General features: G+C 45.5%; 1 protein-coding gene across 1 annotated transcript; it reads left to right on the top strand.

Annotated features, from left to right (window-relative positions):
- Positions 1 to 8,348: 8,348 nt before the first annotated feature.
- On the top strand, positions 8,349 to 11,226 carry LOC118404075 (the record flags this gene model as incomplete). The annotated part of the gene is made up of 5 exons (XM_035803030.1): positions 8,349 to 8,703; positions 8,851 to 8,889; positions 9,810 to 10,058; positions 10,231 to 10,533; positions 10,964 to 11,226. Coding segments are annotated over exons 1-5 (1,209 nt in total), but the record flags the coding sequence as incomplete, so codon positions are not given.
- Between the last annotated feature and the right edge of the window lie 9,182 nt (positions 11,227 to 20,408).

Genomic DNA, 20,408 nt, shown 5'->3' on the forward strand with positions numbered 1-20,408 from the left:
GAAATAAATATTTGGGCCCCTAGTATATGTCGAGGTGCAACTTGTACTAAGGAATTAGCTTTTCAATAGAACATAATTCACCTGTTTTACAAGTCACATATAACGGCGACGCCCAATCAGTATTAATAGGAACCCTAGCTTATTGTATCCCGAAATATTTCGTCACTAGCGGGTCAAACCTCGCTATGCAATCAGACTCCAGCGGTCGGGACCAAAGTCCAGCGGATACAGAGTTCACTACAAACCTGCCACGTTCACTCGTATTTCAGTCAACAGACCGGAGACGCTTATTCCTGTAGCTACAGTGCCAGCAATATCCGCTAGGCGCGTAGCTGCACCAGCCATCCCGACATCACCCAGTGGCCATGGTCAAAGTCTAACGGGTACCGAGTGTGTTACCCTACTGCCACGTTTACTGGTATATCAGTCCCCAGACAGGAGACATCTAAGAAAGTTTGTCTTGAAGAATCAGACTGACGCTGGTTACACCTTAAGGAGTTTGTCTTACCGTCACGTCACACAGGTGAGTTTTTAAACCTGCTTTACTACAGGTGAGAAACGTTTGACGTGGCAAATCAGTCAGGCGGCCATTTCAGGTCAACGACCTGAGAATACTTTTCCTTTATTTTGAGACTTTCGTTCCTCTTTATGTTGTGGACGTTTGGATAAAGAGAATTTAGAGAAATTTTAAGGAATTCATTTATTTACAAAGCCTGATGGTGAACCTGACACAAGGGACCACATAAAAGTCTTCTAAGCTACTTTGAATGGGTAGGCGGGTATGATATTTTGAATTACAATTTTATCTTGTTCACAGTTGTACTTTAGATATCTTAATCATGATAATGTTAATAGGATAATGATAATGTGAGTGTATCATTGTGGCAAGTACCTATCAGTGTCCTGATCTATAATCCCGCCCCTCGGCACGTCCGCGTGACGTGTTAATGATTGTTGGACAGAACAAAATCTCAGGAGTGGTCTGAGCTGACGTCACGGTGAGGGCCAAGCACTGGGAGGTGTAAACAATTATAGAACGAGTGCAAATTAGGCTTAGCGAAGATTCAACGGTGCTTACTCCACGGATGTTAACGTTGGTACTTAAAAAGGAGTATTGTTAAAGGTTAATGTTCAAAGAAACTTAAACCCAGCGTCGGTGATAGTATGATAGCCACATATATTGGTTTACCGGTTTACCGAGATACCTTTAGCTCATATATATGCCTTCTATGTTTGCAGAATTAGATGACTGGGTGTGTCAAACAGTAGTTTTACACCTTCAGTTTCAATAATCTATGTTCTATGAACATATTACTAATAGTATGTTATTTGCACAAAGACCTATCAGTGTCCTGATCTCTGCCCCGCCCCTCGGCACGTCCGCGTGACGTGTTAATGATTGTTGGACAGAACAAACTCTCAGGAGTGGTCTGAGCTGACGTCACGGGAGGGCAAAGTACTCGGGAGATTTACAAACAACTTCAGTACAAGTTCCAACTGCGCTTAGTCTTAGGTCACATTTCCAAACCGGGCCCCGGCAGAGATGTCTGCGGAAACGCAAAGTAAAAGTGTTTACCAAGGAATATACACAAATTATGCCAATGACTAATATTGTTTACGTTTTGTGTGTTTTATTGCCTTTTATATCACATTTTTCGTTTCCGAAAGCTGCCCGGCCGGGCCCCGGGTTGGGAATTGTGACCCAGGCATTAGTGTGCACTGAATGGTGCTCAGTCCCCAGATGTTATAAAAATTAACGGTGGTAGTTTAATATGATTACAGTGAAATTTTTTCTTGTCAGATTATCAGAAAGAACACAGTATCAACTCAGTAAGCTGTAACAAGGTTTGAACTGCTCATGCGCACGGCCAAGGGAGAAGGCCCCTGATTTGTAGTTCTTGTTTCTTCAGACACATGTCAAGACGTGTTTTCGTCATGTCTCCGGGCCTTCAACTTAGAGGGATTGTCCACAATGCATCGACCAAATGCATCACATTTCAAAATGCAGAAATTAATTTATTCTTTAACCTTGTACCCTGCATAAATTGCTATATGTATGTGGCTACCATCTTGTAGCTATATGTACGTCGTACCCTTTTAGACGTACAACGTGTGCAGAGTAAGATCGGCCCAGTGACGTTTTATCGTCTGTTTTCAGGATGGCAGGTCCGGTCCGAGAACGAGTCACTGCTGCCGACAGGCGCCATTTTGATTTTATGGAAACTTTGCTCCGTATTTCCGATGAACTCACAGAAGAGGAAACACAAAACGTGAAGCTGTTCTGCCGACACCTGATCCCCAGAGGCCATGCGGAACAACTCAGACGGGCGGTGGACGTTTTCAACAAACTGATAGACCTGGACAAGATCGACCAGGAGAATCTCGACTTTATTGAAGAGATCTTAGAAAGAATCGGACGACAGGACCTGATTCGGGACGTTCTGCGGCGGTTCCAGCCGCCTGACCGAGAGATTCCAGAGAATCCCGAACTGCAGCCGGGGACAAGTCAGCATGGCCAGGGAGCAAATGCAGAAGGTAAGTATCAACTAACATGCAAGAAAATTGTGGATAAGCCTCAAACAAACAAAAATTCAATATTTGTACAACTTGCTCAGCACCTTGTCTAGAAAGACATTTTAAGGAATTTGCTTAAATCCAACTAGTAATAAAAATCGACAGAGACAATTTTGCGGACTTATGTTAAATTGACATAAGCATATGTATACTTGATGATTGCAGGAAATGCGACCTCCAACGCCTATGTTGTCGTTCACGGCCAAGTGCGCATGATCCAGGAAACTCTAGATCGTCTTAGAAACAACATAGCAAGGTTATCTGGCACTAGAAGGTCACAGGTCAAGTACAGAGGTCACAAGAAGCACAAGAGCATCCTGGTGCACTTCTCCATACCGCGGGAGAACACGGCGGTGCTAAGGCACATGGCGGATCACTCCGACCCGAGACTTGTCTACATGGGCGTCAAGTCACTGCAGATCGATGCTGAGGTACCCATCCAAATCACACAGGGGGCGCCTGTGTTTGGTGAGTTGACCTTTTTTTCTCTTCATATGCACTCATTTGTCATTTCAGGGCTAAGGTCTGTGAACTATATGGCTACTGAATCAGATATAACAGCGTTGAATTGGTATCCATCTTCATATGCACCAAATGTTTGAATTGCAGACTATCGAAGCAACTATAGATGTCAAAGAAAACAAAATGCCTTAATGTGTCAAATCAGCCAATTCGTAACAGTGCTTTCGGAAAATCTACCATGGCCACATGACTGAAATTGCTAACACGTCTACGAGACAAATAGACAGAGATGTGGACCTCATCTACACTTTGATAATAAGGACATGATGATGTACGAGATGTCATACTAGTCCATATGTTTCATGGTGTCATATATCTTTCACTAATGTGTTCCAGATGTCAAGAGGCAACTGCCTGTTGATGACATCGAGGTGGGATGCAGTACCCAGAACAAACACCAGAGGGCGGCCCAGATCTGGACCCGCCTGTCTGCCCTGAACCTGTTCTCGGACGCCCTGCCGCTCCATCTGCAGGCAGCCGCGAGTCTGGAGTACCAGGGCTTCTCCTACAGCCTGGTCCGGGCTCTGGTGCAGAAGGACCGGCTCAGAGAACACCAGATGAGGCAGGCCATCCAGAACCTCAGGAACGCAGAGGTGGATTCCAACACGCTCCGTCAGAAGGCAGAGGTGGATTCCAACACGCTCCGTCAGAAGGCAGAGGTGGATTCCAACACGCTCCGTCAGAAGGCAGAGGTGGATTCCAACACGCTCCGTCAGAAGGCAGAGGTGGATTCCAACACGCTCCGTCAGAAGGCAGAGGTGGATTCCAAAACGCTCCGTCAGAAGGCAGAAATGGATTCCACCACGATCATGACTTTGCGCTCCAAGCTCAACATCACAGAGGACTTTGCGCTCCAAGCTCAACATCACAGAGAACAGGCTGAAGGAGGCTCTTGAGACGATCTCAGTTCTTGAAGAAAAGCTGCAGCAGGCTCAAGAATACGCAGAGAAAGCCGCCAAGCAGGTAACATCGCACAGGACAGAGTACAGGGGAGAGAAGCCGCCTGGAGGTTGGCCACAGGGGTACAGGGGAGAGAAGCCGCCTGGAGGCTGGCCACAGGAGTACAGGGGAGAGAAGCCGCCTGGAGGCTGGCCGGCACAGGTGGAGAATGCAGATGCAGCTACACAGACACACCTAACGGACCCTGTTGGTACTACAGGAATACCTGGAGGTGTGGGTGACAAGCTTGGAGCAGACCCGACTGTAAAGGAAGAAGACGGGAAAACTCCAAGACAAGACTCTGGCAGTGGGAGCAATGAAAAAGAGGATGTTCTCGGTACAGAAGCACCCGAGCAAGAGCGCCACACAGCGGGGACAGAAGGAGCGGCACCTGGCTCTACTGGGGACAAGAAACAGGGTGAGATCACTTTTGGTGGGGAAGGATCAGAACCTGGAAAGTTTCGGCTCCCACGTGGTGTTGTCGTGTCGCCTAGCAACGAGATATTTGTGACTGATATGGGCAACAGGCGAGTCCAAGTCCACAGCACAGAGGGGGTTTACCTGCGCCACTTCCCAGCAGTTGTACCGGGTATAGGGGATAATACGATACAGCCACGTGATGTTTGTATGGACGGTAACGGCACGCTGTGGGTAGTGGGGCATGAAGTGATAGCTGATCATGTTGTACAGTACAGCACGGACGGGACCGCCATGGCGGGGTTTGACTTGAAGAAGATCGATTATGACCGCGGCATTGCAGTAGACATGCGCACTAACCACATCCTGGTGACTGATCCAGACCAAGGTGAAGTTCAGGTGTTCCGTCCGGACGGCTCCCTGGTGCGGACAGTCCGGCATCCACGGGGTGAGATGAGACACCCACGGTACGTCACTGTAGACGGGGAAGGGAACATTCTTGTGTCGGACTGGGGCACTCACTGTGTCTACGTGTATGACGAGTCCGGGAAGTTCCTGTTCCAGTTCGGAGGTCGGGGAAGTAGTGAAGGTCAGCTGACGTATCCCGGCGGCATCTGTACAGACAGCTCGGGGCACATCCTCGTGGCGGACTCTGGGAACGAGAGGGTTCAGATCTTCACACGTCACGGCGAGTTTGTCCGGACCGTCCGTACTGGGTCTGATCCGGAAAGCCTGGCTGTGGGACCGGAAGGGCAGCTGGTTGTCATCAATTCTTTTAACTGTACTGTGACTGTATATCCCAACTATTAGTCATACTGCACTTTGGAGAAGGCTTTTATTTTGTTTCTTGGTCTCTACTGCACACGCTCTGTACAGCCCCTGGACGAAGAGTGCCTTTTTTCCATTCCACCCAAATTAGATTTTTGATCAACGTCACTTGATCATGGATTGTTCACAATCTGACGATAAACGCTCAAAGCCGTTCGGCTTTCTTTCCGCTTGTTGAAAGGAATTTTATATATTCCATTCTTTATCTAATTTAAATACATTCTAGGAGAAGATAACCCTTACATTGCACAAATATAGGTAAATACATTTTAAAAATGTTAAGGACTTTTAACTAATAGTAGGAAATAGGAATCATACTTAAAAATCTAAATGTTGATTCATCGTTATGTGTGTACCTTGATTTATGCATTTGAAGCCATTGTTTTATGTCCTTCAATGCTCATAATACCTTTTAATGTAATTGCTCATGCAACATCCATGCAACAGTCGGTTAATCTTTAAATGATGATTGTCTTGAACCCATCTTGACGTGTCGAGTTGGTTACAGATTTAGCAGCAGCAGACGAATACACTAACAGAAAAAGGATTGATTAATGGATGATTTGTAAATAGCTTTTCATACTCAAGCCTTCAAGGGTCTTCCATCGCCATGGATTCCTTAAACGTTTAAAAGACGGATTGAAGATAAGGAAGGTGGCAGCTTCGTCGCTGAGACTGTGGTGACGTCATGACTTAGCCGATGATAACGAGTATCTAAACAGCAGTTTGTCATTGATGGCGGTACAGGATACGTGATATGTTTCACCTGTAACATCATCATGTATTATCAGCTGAACAATTACATACAACATATAAGTCTCGGCACCATCTCTAAAGATCACACATTAACGCGTCTTTGCTATCAGCGGTTGAATTTTTCGGAATTGAATTGAAATGGATACTTTACGATGCCGTATTCAGTTTTACACCAATAAAAGCTCTGCTTTCTTTGCATAAATGATCATAGTCCTTTGTGGTGGACTACGGACATGCATCAGGACACCTCAGCACAGCAGTTGTGTTGGATCTTTCATACCCTAGTGTGCCTCATGCCTCAAGGTAACATATACAGACATCGATGCCTGTCCGCCATGACAGTCAGACCAAAACAGAACACACCTTCTTTGTCTTCTTTACCTTCTTTCCACTAAGACAATTTTACCCACGTCTCTCTGAGGTCGTTACATTCCTTACCATAACCGTAGCCACTCAGTACAGCATGATACCTAACGTCCTAAAGCTCACAAGGCCTATCCAACGATACATGGCTGATATGCGGGAGCTAACAACAGTTTCAATAGAAAGGAATGTGCTTTTTTTGAGCGTTGCAGGGATGGCTACTGACTCCTCTGTGTGTTTCCAGCACGGCCATAGCGTACAGAGGCCAAGTTTATTTTACTCCCGTCGGCCTTTGCGCCAGTAATCTACCTGACAGGAACACGGAAGTACTGCAGCAACTGAAGCGCGTCGCGCGGACTATAGTTAGCCGTACTACGAGTCTTTTCAAATAGATCAACGCGCTTAGAGTACGGTTATGGGGAGTCCTCTGTCAATGGACCGAGAACACAGTTAAGCGTACAAACAGATTTATGCTAAAAAAACTTGCGGCTTGCACGTTGCACCTTAAGGCGTCCTTCGTACTATTCTTCACACAGGTGAGATCTCACACCTGCTTTACTTTACGGTAACTTGGCATGTCAGCAAGGAGGTCGTTTTAGGTCAAAGTCTCAAAAGCCTGTATGTTATCTTTAGACCTTAATCCTTATGTGTATAAGAACAATTGATATCTTGTATCAAAAGAAAACATAGGAAAATTCAAGAAGTTCTCATTATATTGGAAGGTGAACAGGTATCTGATATTCTTAAACATGGATATATTCTTAGCCAAACTCTCCGTTAAGGGATAGACCGGTCGGTAGGTATGCACAGTTACCTTTTTAATATTCTTCTTAATGTGAACAAGAAGTTAAACATGTAAATATGTTCTTGGTGGCACTGAGGGCCTCTGGGCGCCATAAACAATGACTCCACCCCTCGCCAGGCCTTTGTGACTTGTCACCGGTGCTGAACAGAGCAAACATCACGAAGCCTGTGAGCTAATAATGGCGACATATTTGTCTTTGGTGCTACACTTGGCATGTTAAACTGCAGTTTTACGCCTGCAATTTGAATAGTATAATTCATAATAAAAATTAAGATGATATCGATGAACCTGTTAGTATTATGTTATTTGTGACAAGGACATCAGTGTCCTGATCTCTGCCCCACCCCTCGGCACGTCCGCGTGACGTGTTAATGATTGTTGGGCAAAACAAACTCTCCGGAGTCGGTGTGTTGACGTCATGGGGAGGGCCAATCAATGGAAAAATAAACAATTACACCACGGGTACAAATTAGCCTTAGTGATGAATAAACGGTGCTTACTCCACAGATGCTTACGTTGGTACTAAAATGAATTCTTATAATTAATAATTTATAACAATCTTAAACTTAAACCCAGCGTTGGCGAGATGCTTTATATGTTTGAAGACATAGATGGGTTCGCATGTCAAACATTTTACAGCTGCAGTTAAATAGTCTATGTTCTATGAGTAAAAATGTTATTTGTGGTGAGGGATTGCCATGATCTCTGTCCGCGTGACGTGTTAATGATTGATGGACAAAACAAACTCTCCGGAGTGGTCTGAGCTGACGTCACGAGAGGTCAAGGTACTCGGGAGATTTACAAACAAAAGCTCAGAAAATTCCCCTAGACTAGACCGTCAGACGATGACCTCTGACCTGCTTCACCTTGCTCCAGAATAATAATAGTCAGCGTGCTCCTACTATACTACTCATATTGCCCACAATGCATCTCACTGTGAATACATATTTGGAAATTAACTGAAATGCAGAAAAAGTTCTTAGTCTTTGACCTATTGCTCTGCATAAGTCAGAAAAAAATCAGTGTGTCTACAAGACGCACAATGTGTGCAGAATACTCTCAGTCCAGTGACATTTTATCGTCTTTTTACAGGTGTCTGGAATAGGATATGTTCAGTGACAGTGACGTTTCGTCTGTATTCAGGATGGCAGGTCCGGTCCGAGTAAGTAGAGTCACAGCTGCCGACAGGCGCCATTTTGATTTTGTCCAAACTTTGCTCCGTATTTCCAAAGAGCTCACAGAAGAGGAAACGGCAACCATGAAGTTGTTCTGCCTGCATCTGATCCCTAAAGGTCAGAGGGCACAACTCAAGCGGATAGTGGATGTATTTCACAAGCTGATGGAACTGGACAAAATTGACCAGGAAAACTTGGAATTCATAGAAGAGATCTTGGAAAGAATCGGACGACAGGACCTGATTCGGGACGTTCTGCGGCGGTTCCAGCCTCCTGACCGAGAGATTCCGGAAAATCCAGAACTCCAGCCTGAAAACCCCGAGTTTCAGCCGGAAAACCCCGAACTGCAGCCGGAAAATCCCGAGTTTCAGCCGGAAAACCCCGAACTGCAGCCGGAAAATCCCGAGTTTCAGCCGGAAAACCCCGAACTGCAGCCGGAAAACCCCGAAAACCAGCCGGAAACCCCCGAACTCCAGCCGGGAGCAAGTCTGTTAGGGACGACAGCAGAAGGTGAGTCACATGTGGTGGATTTTAAGCCCCACACAACACTGTCTGTACAACTGGCCATACATCTCGTCCTGAAGTACTTTTTCAACACTATTTACGCTTGGGGAGGGCTTAAACTCCCCGCGTCAACTTTGAGGCTAGAAAACTTTTCTTAAACTTTTATTGTGAACAATTTTAGGATAATAGATAGTATTTTTTTCCATTTTTCGTGTTGCCATGGCAACGGGTTTCTGACAATCATATTATACAAGAATCACAAATTCTGGTTAAAGCCACGAGGTTTCTAAGTTTTCTTGCTAATATAATCTAATATAACATTCATAATTGAATATTCGTAATTCATACTAGTGTGATAACGTAATCTGTCACAATCCCAAACGGTGAAAAATGACACAAGGTTTTAATCAAGTCGTTGTCACTCGACTATCATTATTAATTTGTACAAAAGCTTCAAAGGAACGTTTTCAGTCTTCTTTATGGTATTTGCTTGATATATGTGGAATAGAATGTATTTACAGAATCTAAGGTTGCAGATCTAAGATTCAGGATTTCAAAGGAGACCAAAAATACCTATGACTTATGATTTATTTTTACACCATTGCGGTTGCATTTGACAACACAAGTCTATAATAAGTCTATTGGACAACATTTCTCTCGTTACATTTTTGTTTAATACAGTACTAAGTCTAAGAGAAATCAATCCTTATTTACACAGTTTTAGTTAATGAAAACACATATATGACGTCATGTAGTGCAACAATACATGGTTTACATATCCGGGCGATTTTATATTGTGTTGTACAATAAGCTGCACTTTAGCCCTTGTCTAAAATTTTGCAGCTTTTAGTGCGTCGTGTGATAAACCGAATCATCTCATCTCCTTACGAATGACTTTGGCCCTTTTGTATTCGTGTTTGTTTCAGGTGACGTGCAGGGATATTTTGACGATGTCATCGAAGAAGTCAGCTACAAGTGGGACGACCTGGCCTGGAAGCTGGGATTTCATGATAACGAAATCAAAGTAATCCGAGACTTGGAGCGTGACCATGACCACAGGTGCAGGGAAATGCTGACCAGGTGGGGAAACAGGGAGGGAAGGGGAGCAACTCTACAGGTGCTGATCCAAGCCCTAAAGAACATTGGTGAAACTCGGACAGCAGAGAGCCTAGAAGGTTTGTATTATCGTCGCTTTGTAAGAAATATCACCATCACGATCTAGCAGTTCTATAGCAAATTAAAAGGATTAGGCTATTAATATATTACTCTCAACCCAGTTAGAAACGCTTAGAAACCTTTTGATTTTTTTTTAAACAACACAAACTTATTATTGATTATTGTTTGCAGGACCTACAACCTCCAACACCTACGTGGTTGTGCACGGCACAGTGCGCATGATCCAGGAAACTCTAGATCACCTTAAAAACTGCCTGGCAGCGTTAATTGGCACGAGAAGGTCACAGGTCAAGTTCAGAGGTTACAAGAAGCACAAGAGCATCCTGGTGCACTTCTCCATACCGCGGGAGATCACGGCGGTGCTGAGGCACATGGCGGATCACTCCGACCCGAGACTTGTCTACATGGGCGTCAAGTCACTGCAGATCGACGCTGAAGTTCCCATCAAAGTCCAACAGGGGGCGCCGCTGTATGGTGAGCTGACTTCTTTTAGTCTTCATTTGTTCTCTGTCAATTTTAGACTTTTGCAGGTCCATCATCAAAGAATATGGATTTCATATCCAGTTGCATGAGTAACTAATGGTGTATCAAATTACCTGGATGTCTAATCCTTATCGACGTTCAATGTGGGTTTAAATTTTCTCTTGCAGAAGAACCATCAAAGACACTATAGATCTTGAAGAGAAACAGAATGTTTCCTTTTAAAAAATCTGCAGTCCATATTATTCCAGTACTTGCCGACCATTTCCCATATGCCTGAAACTGCTAGTACCTACAAGTTAGACATGTAAATAGCGATATTTACTTCAACTGTACATGTACTTGGACAAGCAGTCGTTGTACGTGATGCCATTTCAAACCCTATGTTTTATGATGTCATATCTCTTTCACTGGTGCGTTCCAGTTATCAAGAGACGACTGCCCGTTGATGACATCGAGGTGGGCTGCAGTACACGCACCAAACACCAGAGGGTGCCCCACAACTGGACCCGTCTGTCTGCCCTGAACCTGTTCTCGGACGCCCTGCCGCTCCATCTGCAGGCAGCCGCGAGTCTGGAGTACCAGGGCTTCTCCTACAGCCTGGTCCGGGCTCTGGTGCAGAAGGACCGGCTCAGAGAACACCAGATGAGGCAGGCCATCCAGAACCTCAGGAACGCAGAGGTGGATTCCAACATGCTCCGTCAGAAGGCAGAGGTGGATTCCAACACGATCATGACTTTGCGCTCCAAGCTTAACATCACAGAGAACAGGCTGAAGGAGGCTCTTGAGACGATCGCAGTTCTTGAAGAAAAGCTGCAGCAGGCTCAAGAAAACTCAGAGAAAGCCGCCAAGCAGCTGGCATCCCACGTGACGGAGTACAGGGGAGAGAAGCCGCCTGGAGGCTGGCCACAGGAGTACAGGGGAGAGAAGCCGCCTGGAGGCTGGCCACAGGAGTACAGGGGAGAGAAGCCGCCTGGAGGCTTGCCGCAGGAGTACAGGGGAGAGAAGCCGCCTGGAGGCTGGCCACAGGAGTACAGGGGAGAGAAGCCATATGGAGACTGGCCACAGGAGTACAGGGGAGAGACAGCGCCAAGTAGTGGTTCGGCAGAGGTCAAGAAGGCAGACGCAGCTACACATACATACCTAGCGGGTCCTGTTGGTACTGCATGGGGACCTGGCGATGTGGGTGACAAGCTTGGAGAAGACCCGCCTGTAAAGAAAGAAGACAGAAAAACTCAAATACAAGACTCTGCAAGTGTGGGCGATGGAAAAGAGGCTGTTCTCTGTACAGAATCACCCGAGCAAGAGCGCCACACAGCGGGGACAGAAGGAGTGGCACCCTGCTCTATTGGGGACATGAAACAGGGTGTGATCACTTTTGGTGGGGAAGGATCAGAACCGGGAAAGTTTGTGAACCCGCGCGGCGTTGTCGTGTCGCCTAGCAACGAGATATTTGTGGCTGATCACAACAACAGGCGAGTCCAAGTCCACAGCACAGAGGGGGTTTACCTGCGCCACTTCCCAGGAGTTGTACCGGGTACAGGGGATAAGGTCATGAAGCCACATGATGTCTGTATGGACGGTAACGGCACGCTGTGGGTAGTGGGGTGGGGAGAGACAGCCGACCATGTTTTACAGTACAGCACGGACGGGACCGCCATGGCGGGGTTTGACCTGAAGAAGATCGGTTATTCCCGCGGTATTGCAGTGAACATGCGCACTAACTACATCCTGGAGACTGGGGGCAATAATGAAGTTCATGTGTTCCGTCCGGACGGCTCCCTGGTGCGGACAGTCCGGCATGCCGAGGGTGGGATGACATGCCCACGGTACATCACTGTGGACGGGGAGGGGAACATTCTTGTGTCGTACTGGTTCAATCACTGTGTCTACGTGTATGACGAGTCCGGGAAGTTCCTGTTCCAGTTTGGAGGTGAGGGAAGTGGTGAAGGTCAGCTGGATAGTCCCCTCGGCATCTGCACAGACAGCTCTGGGCACATCCTCGTGGCGGACTATGGGAACGAGAGGATTCAGATCTTCACACGTCACGGCGAGTTTGTCCGAACCTTCCGTACTGGATTCAGACCGACAGGCCTGGCTGTGGGACCGGAAGGGCAGCTGGTTGTTACCAGTTATTTGAACGACATTGTGACTGTTTATCCCAGCTATTAGTCAAGCAGCACTTTGGAGAAGGCTTTTATTTTGTTTCAACACAAATGAATGAACTTTCCATATTCTCAAACCAGTCCTTTTGCCTACTTTGTGAACGGGTGGATGGGGAGGGGAACGCTACAGGCTTCCAATGGCCTTTGACCCTGTGTTCATATCAGACAGACAGAAGGTCACGTGTTCTGAACATTTAAGCCCTCAGTTGTCCTGAACAGATCAGAGAACATGTCGAAAAATTCAAATCCATCTTCATAACGTTTAGAACGAATTATAACATTCCCTGGACGAGAGTTGTTTTTTTTCCATTCCGCCCAAATTAGATTTTTGATCAACGTCACTTGATCATGGATTGTTCACAATCTGACGATAAACGCTCAAAGCCGCTCAAACCACTCAAAGCTTTCTTTCCGCTTGTTCAAAAGAATTTGATATATTCCATCCTTTTAGGTAAATTCAATTTAAATACATTCTAGGAGAAGATAACCATTACATTGTACAAATATAATTACACAAAATATGTTAAGGACTTCTAACTAATAGCATGAGTCATACGTTAAACTCTAAATGTTGATTTATATTCATGTTTGTACCTTGGTTTATGCATGTGTACTTAATTTTTCAATGTACTTCCATGCTCATGATACATTTTTATATAATTTAATGTTTTTAATGCATTTTAATGTTTGTTTAACATCCACGCAAAAGTTGGTGAATCTTTAAAATCTTTAAGTGTCTGGAACCCATCTTGACATGTCGGGTTGGTTACAGATTCAGCAGCAGCAGACGAAGATACTAACAGAAAAAGGATTGATTAATTCATGATTTGTAAATAGCCTTTCATACCCAAGCCTCAAAGGGTCTTCCATCGCCATGGATTCCTTAAACGTTGAAAAGACGGATTGAAGATAAGGAAGATGGCGGCTTTCTCACTGACTGTGGTGACGTCATGACGTAGCCGATGATAACGAGTATCCAAACAGCAGTTTGCCGATGGCGGTACAGGATACGTGACATGTTTCACCGGTAACACCACCATGTATTATCAGCTGAACGATTAGATACAACATATAAGTCTCTGCACCATCTCTAAAGATCACACATTATAATATATACGTCTTTGGTATCAGCGGTTGAATTTCGGGGGAATTGAATTGAAATGGATACTTTACGATGCTGTATTCAGTTTTACACGAATGAAAGCTATGCTTTCTTTGCATGAAATGATCAAAGTTCTTTGTGGTCTTACTTATGATACTGAGTACCAACCATGATTTCGGTCCCTGTGTAACACCCGACAAAAAGAAGTGGCCCAATGAAAAGCATTGATAGACATAAAATATCTCACAAGGACTTCTAGTGGTAAATGATGAAACTGAATGCTATTAAACTGAATGAACTGAATTTTCTATAGAAATAAACAACGAGATTCTGGAATACCATCGCGGACTGGGCTTCAACTAAGGACCAACGACGTTCTTAAAAGAGGATATATATCAACTGCCTTATTTAATTCGTATGGGACCAAAGCTGCCTTGTCGTAACATTGTAGAACATCCTTGTGACGACAAATGTAACGAACAAATTGTCTGAATGTTGGTTCTGTTATAAACATAGTGCCGCCATTTAATCTCGAAGCAGATGTTGGAAAGAAATATTGGGGCCGCTAGTTTATGTCGAGATGCAACTTCACACCAGCGGATACTGCTAATACTACAGGGATTTTACAAATCACATATGTACGGCGACGCCCATTCAGTATTAATGGAAACGCTAGCTTATTGTATCCCGAACTGTTTTGGGTCAAACCTCGCTATGCAATCAGATACCAGCGGTCGGGACCAAAGTCCAACGGATACAGAGTTCGCTACAAACCTGCCACGTTCCCTCGTATTTCAGTCAACAGACTGGAGACGTTTATTCCTGTAGTACCAGCAGTATCCGCTAGGTGCGCAGCTGCACCTGCCATCCCGACATAACCCAGCGGCCGTGATCAATTTCTAACGGGTAACGAGTTGGTTGCCACCTGCCACGTTTACTGGTATATCAGTCACCAGACCTGAGACAGCTGAGTTTGTCTTGAAGAACCATACTGACACTGGTTACGTCTTAAGGAGTTTGTCTTACCGTCACGTCACACAGGTAAGTTTTTGAAGCTGCTTCACTACAGGTGAGAAACGTTTGACGTGGCACCTCATCCAGGCGACCATTTTAGGTCAACGACCTGAGGCTACTTTTTTTAACCTAGAGACTTTCATAGCTCTTTATGTGGTGAAACGTTATCCTTAGGTAAAAGGAAGTCAGAAAAAGTTTAAGGAAGTTGTTCATGTATAATAGCCTGATGCTGAACCTGACAGAAAGTGACCACATAAATGTCCTCTAAGTTACTTTGAACGGTAAGGCGGGTAGGATAGGTTTAGATTAAATTTTATGATATTCACAGTCGCACTTCAGATATTTTTTTGTTGCTGTGAATAGGATAATGACCATGTAAGGGTCTCATGTTGGCAGGGTTTTATCCGTGTCCTGATCTCCGCCCCGCCCCTCGGCCCGTACTCGTGACGTGTTAATGATTGATGGACAGAACAAACTTTCAGGAGGGGTCTGAGTTGACGTCACGGGGTAGGCCAAGCAGAGATGTAAACAATTATAGCACGAGTACAAATTAGGCTTAGCGTGGATTCAATGGTGCTTACTCCAAATATGTTAATGCTGATACTTGAAAATGACTTGTTACTGGCTATAAGAATCTTATACCCCAACGTAGGTGAGATTAAAATGATCATATATTTGCAGACATAGATGGGTGGGCGTGTCAAACAGTTACATCACGGGTACAAATTAGGCTTAGCGAAGATTCAACGGTGCTTACTCCACAGATGTTGATTTTGGTACTCAAAGATGACTTGTTAACGATTAATTATTTTTAAATGAAGTTAAACTGAAACGTCGGTGAGATTATAAAAACGCCATATATGCCTTATATGTTTGCAGAAATAGTTTGGTGGGCGTGTAAGACCGTAGTTTTGCTAATATGCTATTTGTGGCGACGGCTTATCAGTGTCCTAATCTATATCCCCTCCCCTCGGCACGTCCGCGTGACGCGTTAATGATTGTTGGACAGAACAAACTCCGCCATAAGCTGAGGTCAGGGTGTGGGCAAGGTACTCAGAGATTCACAAATAACTACAGTACAAGTTCCAACTGGCTGGGCTGGGTGTGGGCTGAATGTTGCTTAGTCAACATTGCTTTAACAGTAAGTTGCAGTAGGAAACTTATGAGTTTGCTCACGATGTGAACTGACCGCGCGTGCGCTAAGGTCAAAGGTCAAAGCTAATGAAAATATGAACTTTTATGCGTAGCTTACAATGCATCCCTCGGTTATGACGGTAAATGGAGGTCCCGTGTCTGCGGAGATCTACACACAACGCATGCTTAACCCTATTCAGACCGGGTTTTTTTGGTCATCCCTGGACGGGGGGGTGGGGGGTGGGGGGGGTGAGACCTCCTGAGACATGATATCGACATAATATCTGACGAGTGTTTGACGATTGACGTTACGTTGACGTAAGATTACGTAATTATGACGTCATGAATTTATTATATTGGCCGGACACATGAAAAAAGGGTATTCTCAGAAAACTTCAAGTTATACTACAAAAATTGTAACAATAAATGCAGATAACAGAATAATAATGTTTATTACGACTTGTATTGCCAATAGCAACATCGATGACGTCATAATGACGTCATAAAATGACGTCATGCACATCTAAGATACGAGTTAGGCTCCGCCATATTATATCCACCACCTTGAATTTTGAAAAGTACTTTTTTGCAACAAATAATCACAAAGGGCAATGGAAATAGACTAAATTCATTCATTTAGATGGTTTTTGATGAAAAAATACCAGGTAGTTACAAATTTTAAGGGATAATCAGCTTGTTATTCTTGATCTGGCCATACGGTCCGCCATCTTGGATTTTGGGCTGATGACGTCATCAAATTAGCATAATTTATGCATATATAATTATGAAAGATGTGCTAAATAATATAAGATTTTATTTATGTAACAAGATAGCAGTAATATAGCAAATAAATGTGAAAAATATATTGTTAGAACCAAAAATAGTGATTTTTGGTAAAACTGCCTGTCAGCAAACGGTTGCCATGGCAACACGAAAAATGCAAAAGCCCCCCCCCCCCCCCCCCGTCTGAATAGGGTTAAGAACCCACCGTACCTTTCGTACAAGAGTAGGGGTATGCCCCGGTGTGCTATGGTGCAAATTCTTCTGTCTCGGGTTGGTGATTCACTTCAAATCATCCGGATGGAGTCCTGGCGAACCTCCGTCTCCAATTAGGAATACGGTGAATTACACCATTCATCGGGACGGGAGACCTGGCGCATCCCTGTCTCATAATTAGTTAGCGAAAGGGTGTGTCACCCAGTAGGGGCGATATAACCACTATTTAAGTAGGCACGTCGACCGATAATGGTGATGGCAATGCATCACACAGCGAATGCGCATCCTGGCATGTGAACTACCTTATTCTTAGCCCTGACGCCTTGCGTGAGCCGTTCTAAAGTTCATCAGTATCACACAGTATTACCTTACTTACTAAATAAATAAATAAATAAAATAGATAAATACACAGGTCTTACTGGCAAGCGTGCAGATGTTGACACACTGGCAGCACCGAATCCGTAGGTGTTTTTGGCACACTTTTTGACAGATTAGCCGTGAGGCTCGGTGGGCGTCACTCCACCGTCATGGGGGCAGGGGCATGGCGAGTATCGAACTCAGGACCTACTGATTCTGATTCCAACGCTCTAGCCGTTGCGCCACACAGACACCCCTTACTTACTTAGACGTACGATATATATGTGCAGAATTGGTTCAGTTCAGTGACGTTTCATCGTCTGTTTCAGGATGGCAGGTCCGGTACGAGAAAGAGTCACAGATGCCGACAGGCGCCATTTTGATTTTGTGCAAACCTTGCTCCGTATTTCCGATGAGCTGACAGAAGAGGAAACAGCAAACGTGAAGTTGTTTTGTCTGCATCTGATTCCTGAAGGCCAGTCGGAACAACTGAAGCGGGCAGTGGACGTTTTCCAAAAGCTGATTAAACTGGACAAAATCGACCAAGAGAATCTTGACTTTCTCAAAGAGCTGTTGGAAAGAATCGGCCGACAGGACCTAATTCGGGACGTTCTGCAGCAGTTCCAGCCGCCTGACCGAGAGATTCCGGAGAATCCCGAACTGCAGCCGGGATCGAGTCAGCAGGGCCAGGGAGCAATTGCAGAAGGTAAGTAACAACTAACATGCAAGAAAAGTTTGTATAAGCCTCAAATAAAAAATCCATTATCTGGCCGGCAGCCTTACCTCGTTATTTCTATGGCATTTGCTCTCAATCCAACTAGTAAAAGAACTCATAAGAAACAATATTTCGGACATGTTTTCAATTAACATAAACACTTGATATTCCAGGACATGCAACCTCTAACACCTACGTTGTCGTGAACGGCCAAGTGCGCATGATCCAGGAAACTCTAGATCGCCTTAGAAACCACATAGCAACGTTATCTGGCAGCAGAAGGTCACAGGTCAAGTTCAGAGGTTACAAGAAGCACAAGAGCATCCTGGTGCACTTCTCCATACCGCAGGAGAACACGGCGGTGCTGAGGCACATGGCGGATCACTCCGACCCGAGACTTGTCTACATGGGCGTCAAGTCACTGCAGATCGATGCTGAAGTTCCCATCAAAGTCAAGCAGGGGGCGCCTGTGTACGGTGAGTTGACTTTGTATTTGTCTTCAATTGTATTTAACATAGACTTAGTCGGTACTTCTCCACTGGTCTGAATTCAGGCACATTCCGTTGGTATTCCAGTTTAGACATTGAGTGGTTTTATTTTGGCAATATTTGCGTTTTTCTTCCAAGTTACAAAAATATTTTTGGAAAAAGAAAATGGTTGTCGACGCTTTTACAACATGTCTAATAGATGTCTAATAGATTGTCCCTAGCTGTCATTTTTTATACAGATAATGCTTTATGTACATGAAATGCAATTTCCATACATCAGAACCATCTAGACCATTTACCTGTTGATTTGTGAAGTTAGTTTCACTAAATTTCAGATGTCAAGAGACAACATCCTGTTGATGACATCGAGGTGGGATGCAGTACCCGGACCAGACACCAGAGGGCGCCCCAGGGCTGGACCCGTCTGTCTGCCCTGAACCTGTTCTCGGACGCCCTGCCGCTCCATCTGCAGGCAGCCGCGAGTCTGGAGTACCAGGGCTTCTCCTACAGCCTGGTCCGGGCTCTGGTGCAGAAGGACCGGCTCAGAGAACACCAGATGAGGCAGGCCATCCAGAACCTCAGGAACGCAGAGGTGGATTCCAACAAGCTCCTTCAGAAGGCAGAGATGGATTCCAACACGATCATGACTTTGAGTTCCAAGCTCAACATCACAGAGAACAGGCTGAAGGAGGCTCTTGAGACGATCGCAGTTCTTGAAGAAAAGCTGCAGCAGGCTCAAGAATACGCAGAGAAAGCGGCTAAGCAGGTGGCTTCCCAATTGACGGAGTACAGGGGAGAGAAGCCACCTGGAGGCTGGCCACAGGAGTACATGGGAGAGAAGCCGCCTGGAGGCTGGTCAGCACTGGTCGAGAAGGCTGATGCAGTTACACAAACACACATAGCCGATACTGTTGGTACTACAGGGAGACCTGAGGATCTGGGTGACAAGCTTGGAGAAGATCCGACTGTAAAGCAAGAAGAAAAGAGAACTGCAAGGCAAGACTCTGACACTGACAATGGGGTCGATGAAAGAGATGATATTTTTAGCACAAAACCAATTGAGGAAGAACAACACATAGCGGTAATAGAAGGAGCGCCAATTGGCTCTACTGGGGACATAAAACAGGGTGTGGTCTCTTTTGGTGGGGAAGGATCAGTACCTGGAAAGTTTTCTTACCCACGTGGCGTTGTGGTGTCGCCTAGCAACGAGATATTTGTGGCAGAAAAAGACAACAAGCGAGTCCAAGCCAACAGCACAGAGGGAGTTTACCTGCGCCACTTTCCAACAGTTGTACCGGGTACAGGGGATAAGGTCATGGAGCCGCATGATGTCTGTATGGACGGTAACGGCACGCTGTGGGTAGTGGGGGGAGGAAAGATAGCTGACCATGTTGTACAGTACAGCACGGGCGGGACCGCCATGGCGGGGATTGAACTTAAGAAGGGCTCTTATGACCGGGGTATTGCGGTGAACATGCGCACTAACCACATCCTGGTAACTGATTGTGACCAAGGTGAATTTCATGTGTTCCGTCCGGACGGCTCCCTGGTGCGGACAGTCCGGCATCCACAGGCTGGTCTGAAACGCCCGGGGTATGTCACTGTGGACGGGGAAGGGAACATTCTTGTGTCGGACTGGGGCAGGAAATCTGTGAGCCTGTATGACGAGTCCGGAAAGTTCCTGTTCTGGTTTGGAGGTGAGGGAGGTGGTGAAGGTCAGTTTATCCCTGTGGCATCTGTACAGACAGGGCAGGTAACGTCCTCGTGGCGAACCCTGGGAACAGGAGGGTTCATATTTTCACACGTCACGGCGAGTTTGTCCGGACCGTCCATACTAGGTCTAAACCGGAAGGCCTGGCTGTGGGACCGGAAGGGCAGCTGGTTGTCACCGATCGGTG

Source organism: Branchiostoma floridae, chromosome 17, assembly GCF_000003815.2.
Source record: "Branchiostoma floridae strain S238N-H82 chromosome 17, Bfl_VNyyK, whole genome shotgun sequence".
In the NCBI taxonomy this organism is placed as follows: domain Eukaryota; kingdom Metazoa; phylum Chordata; class Leptocardii; order Amphioxiformes; family Branchiostomatidae; genus Branchiostoma; species Branchiostoma floridae.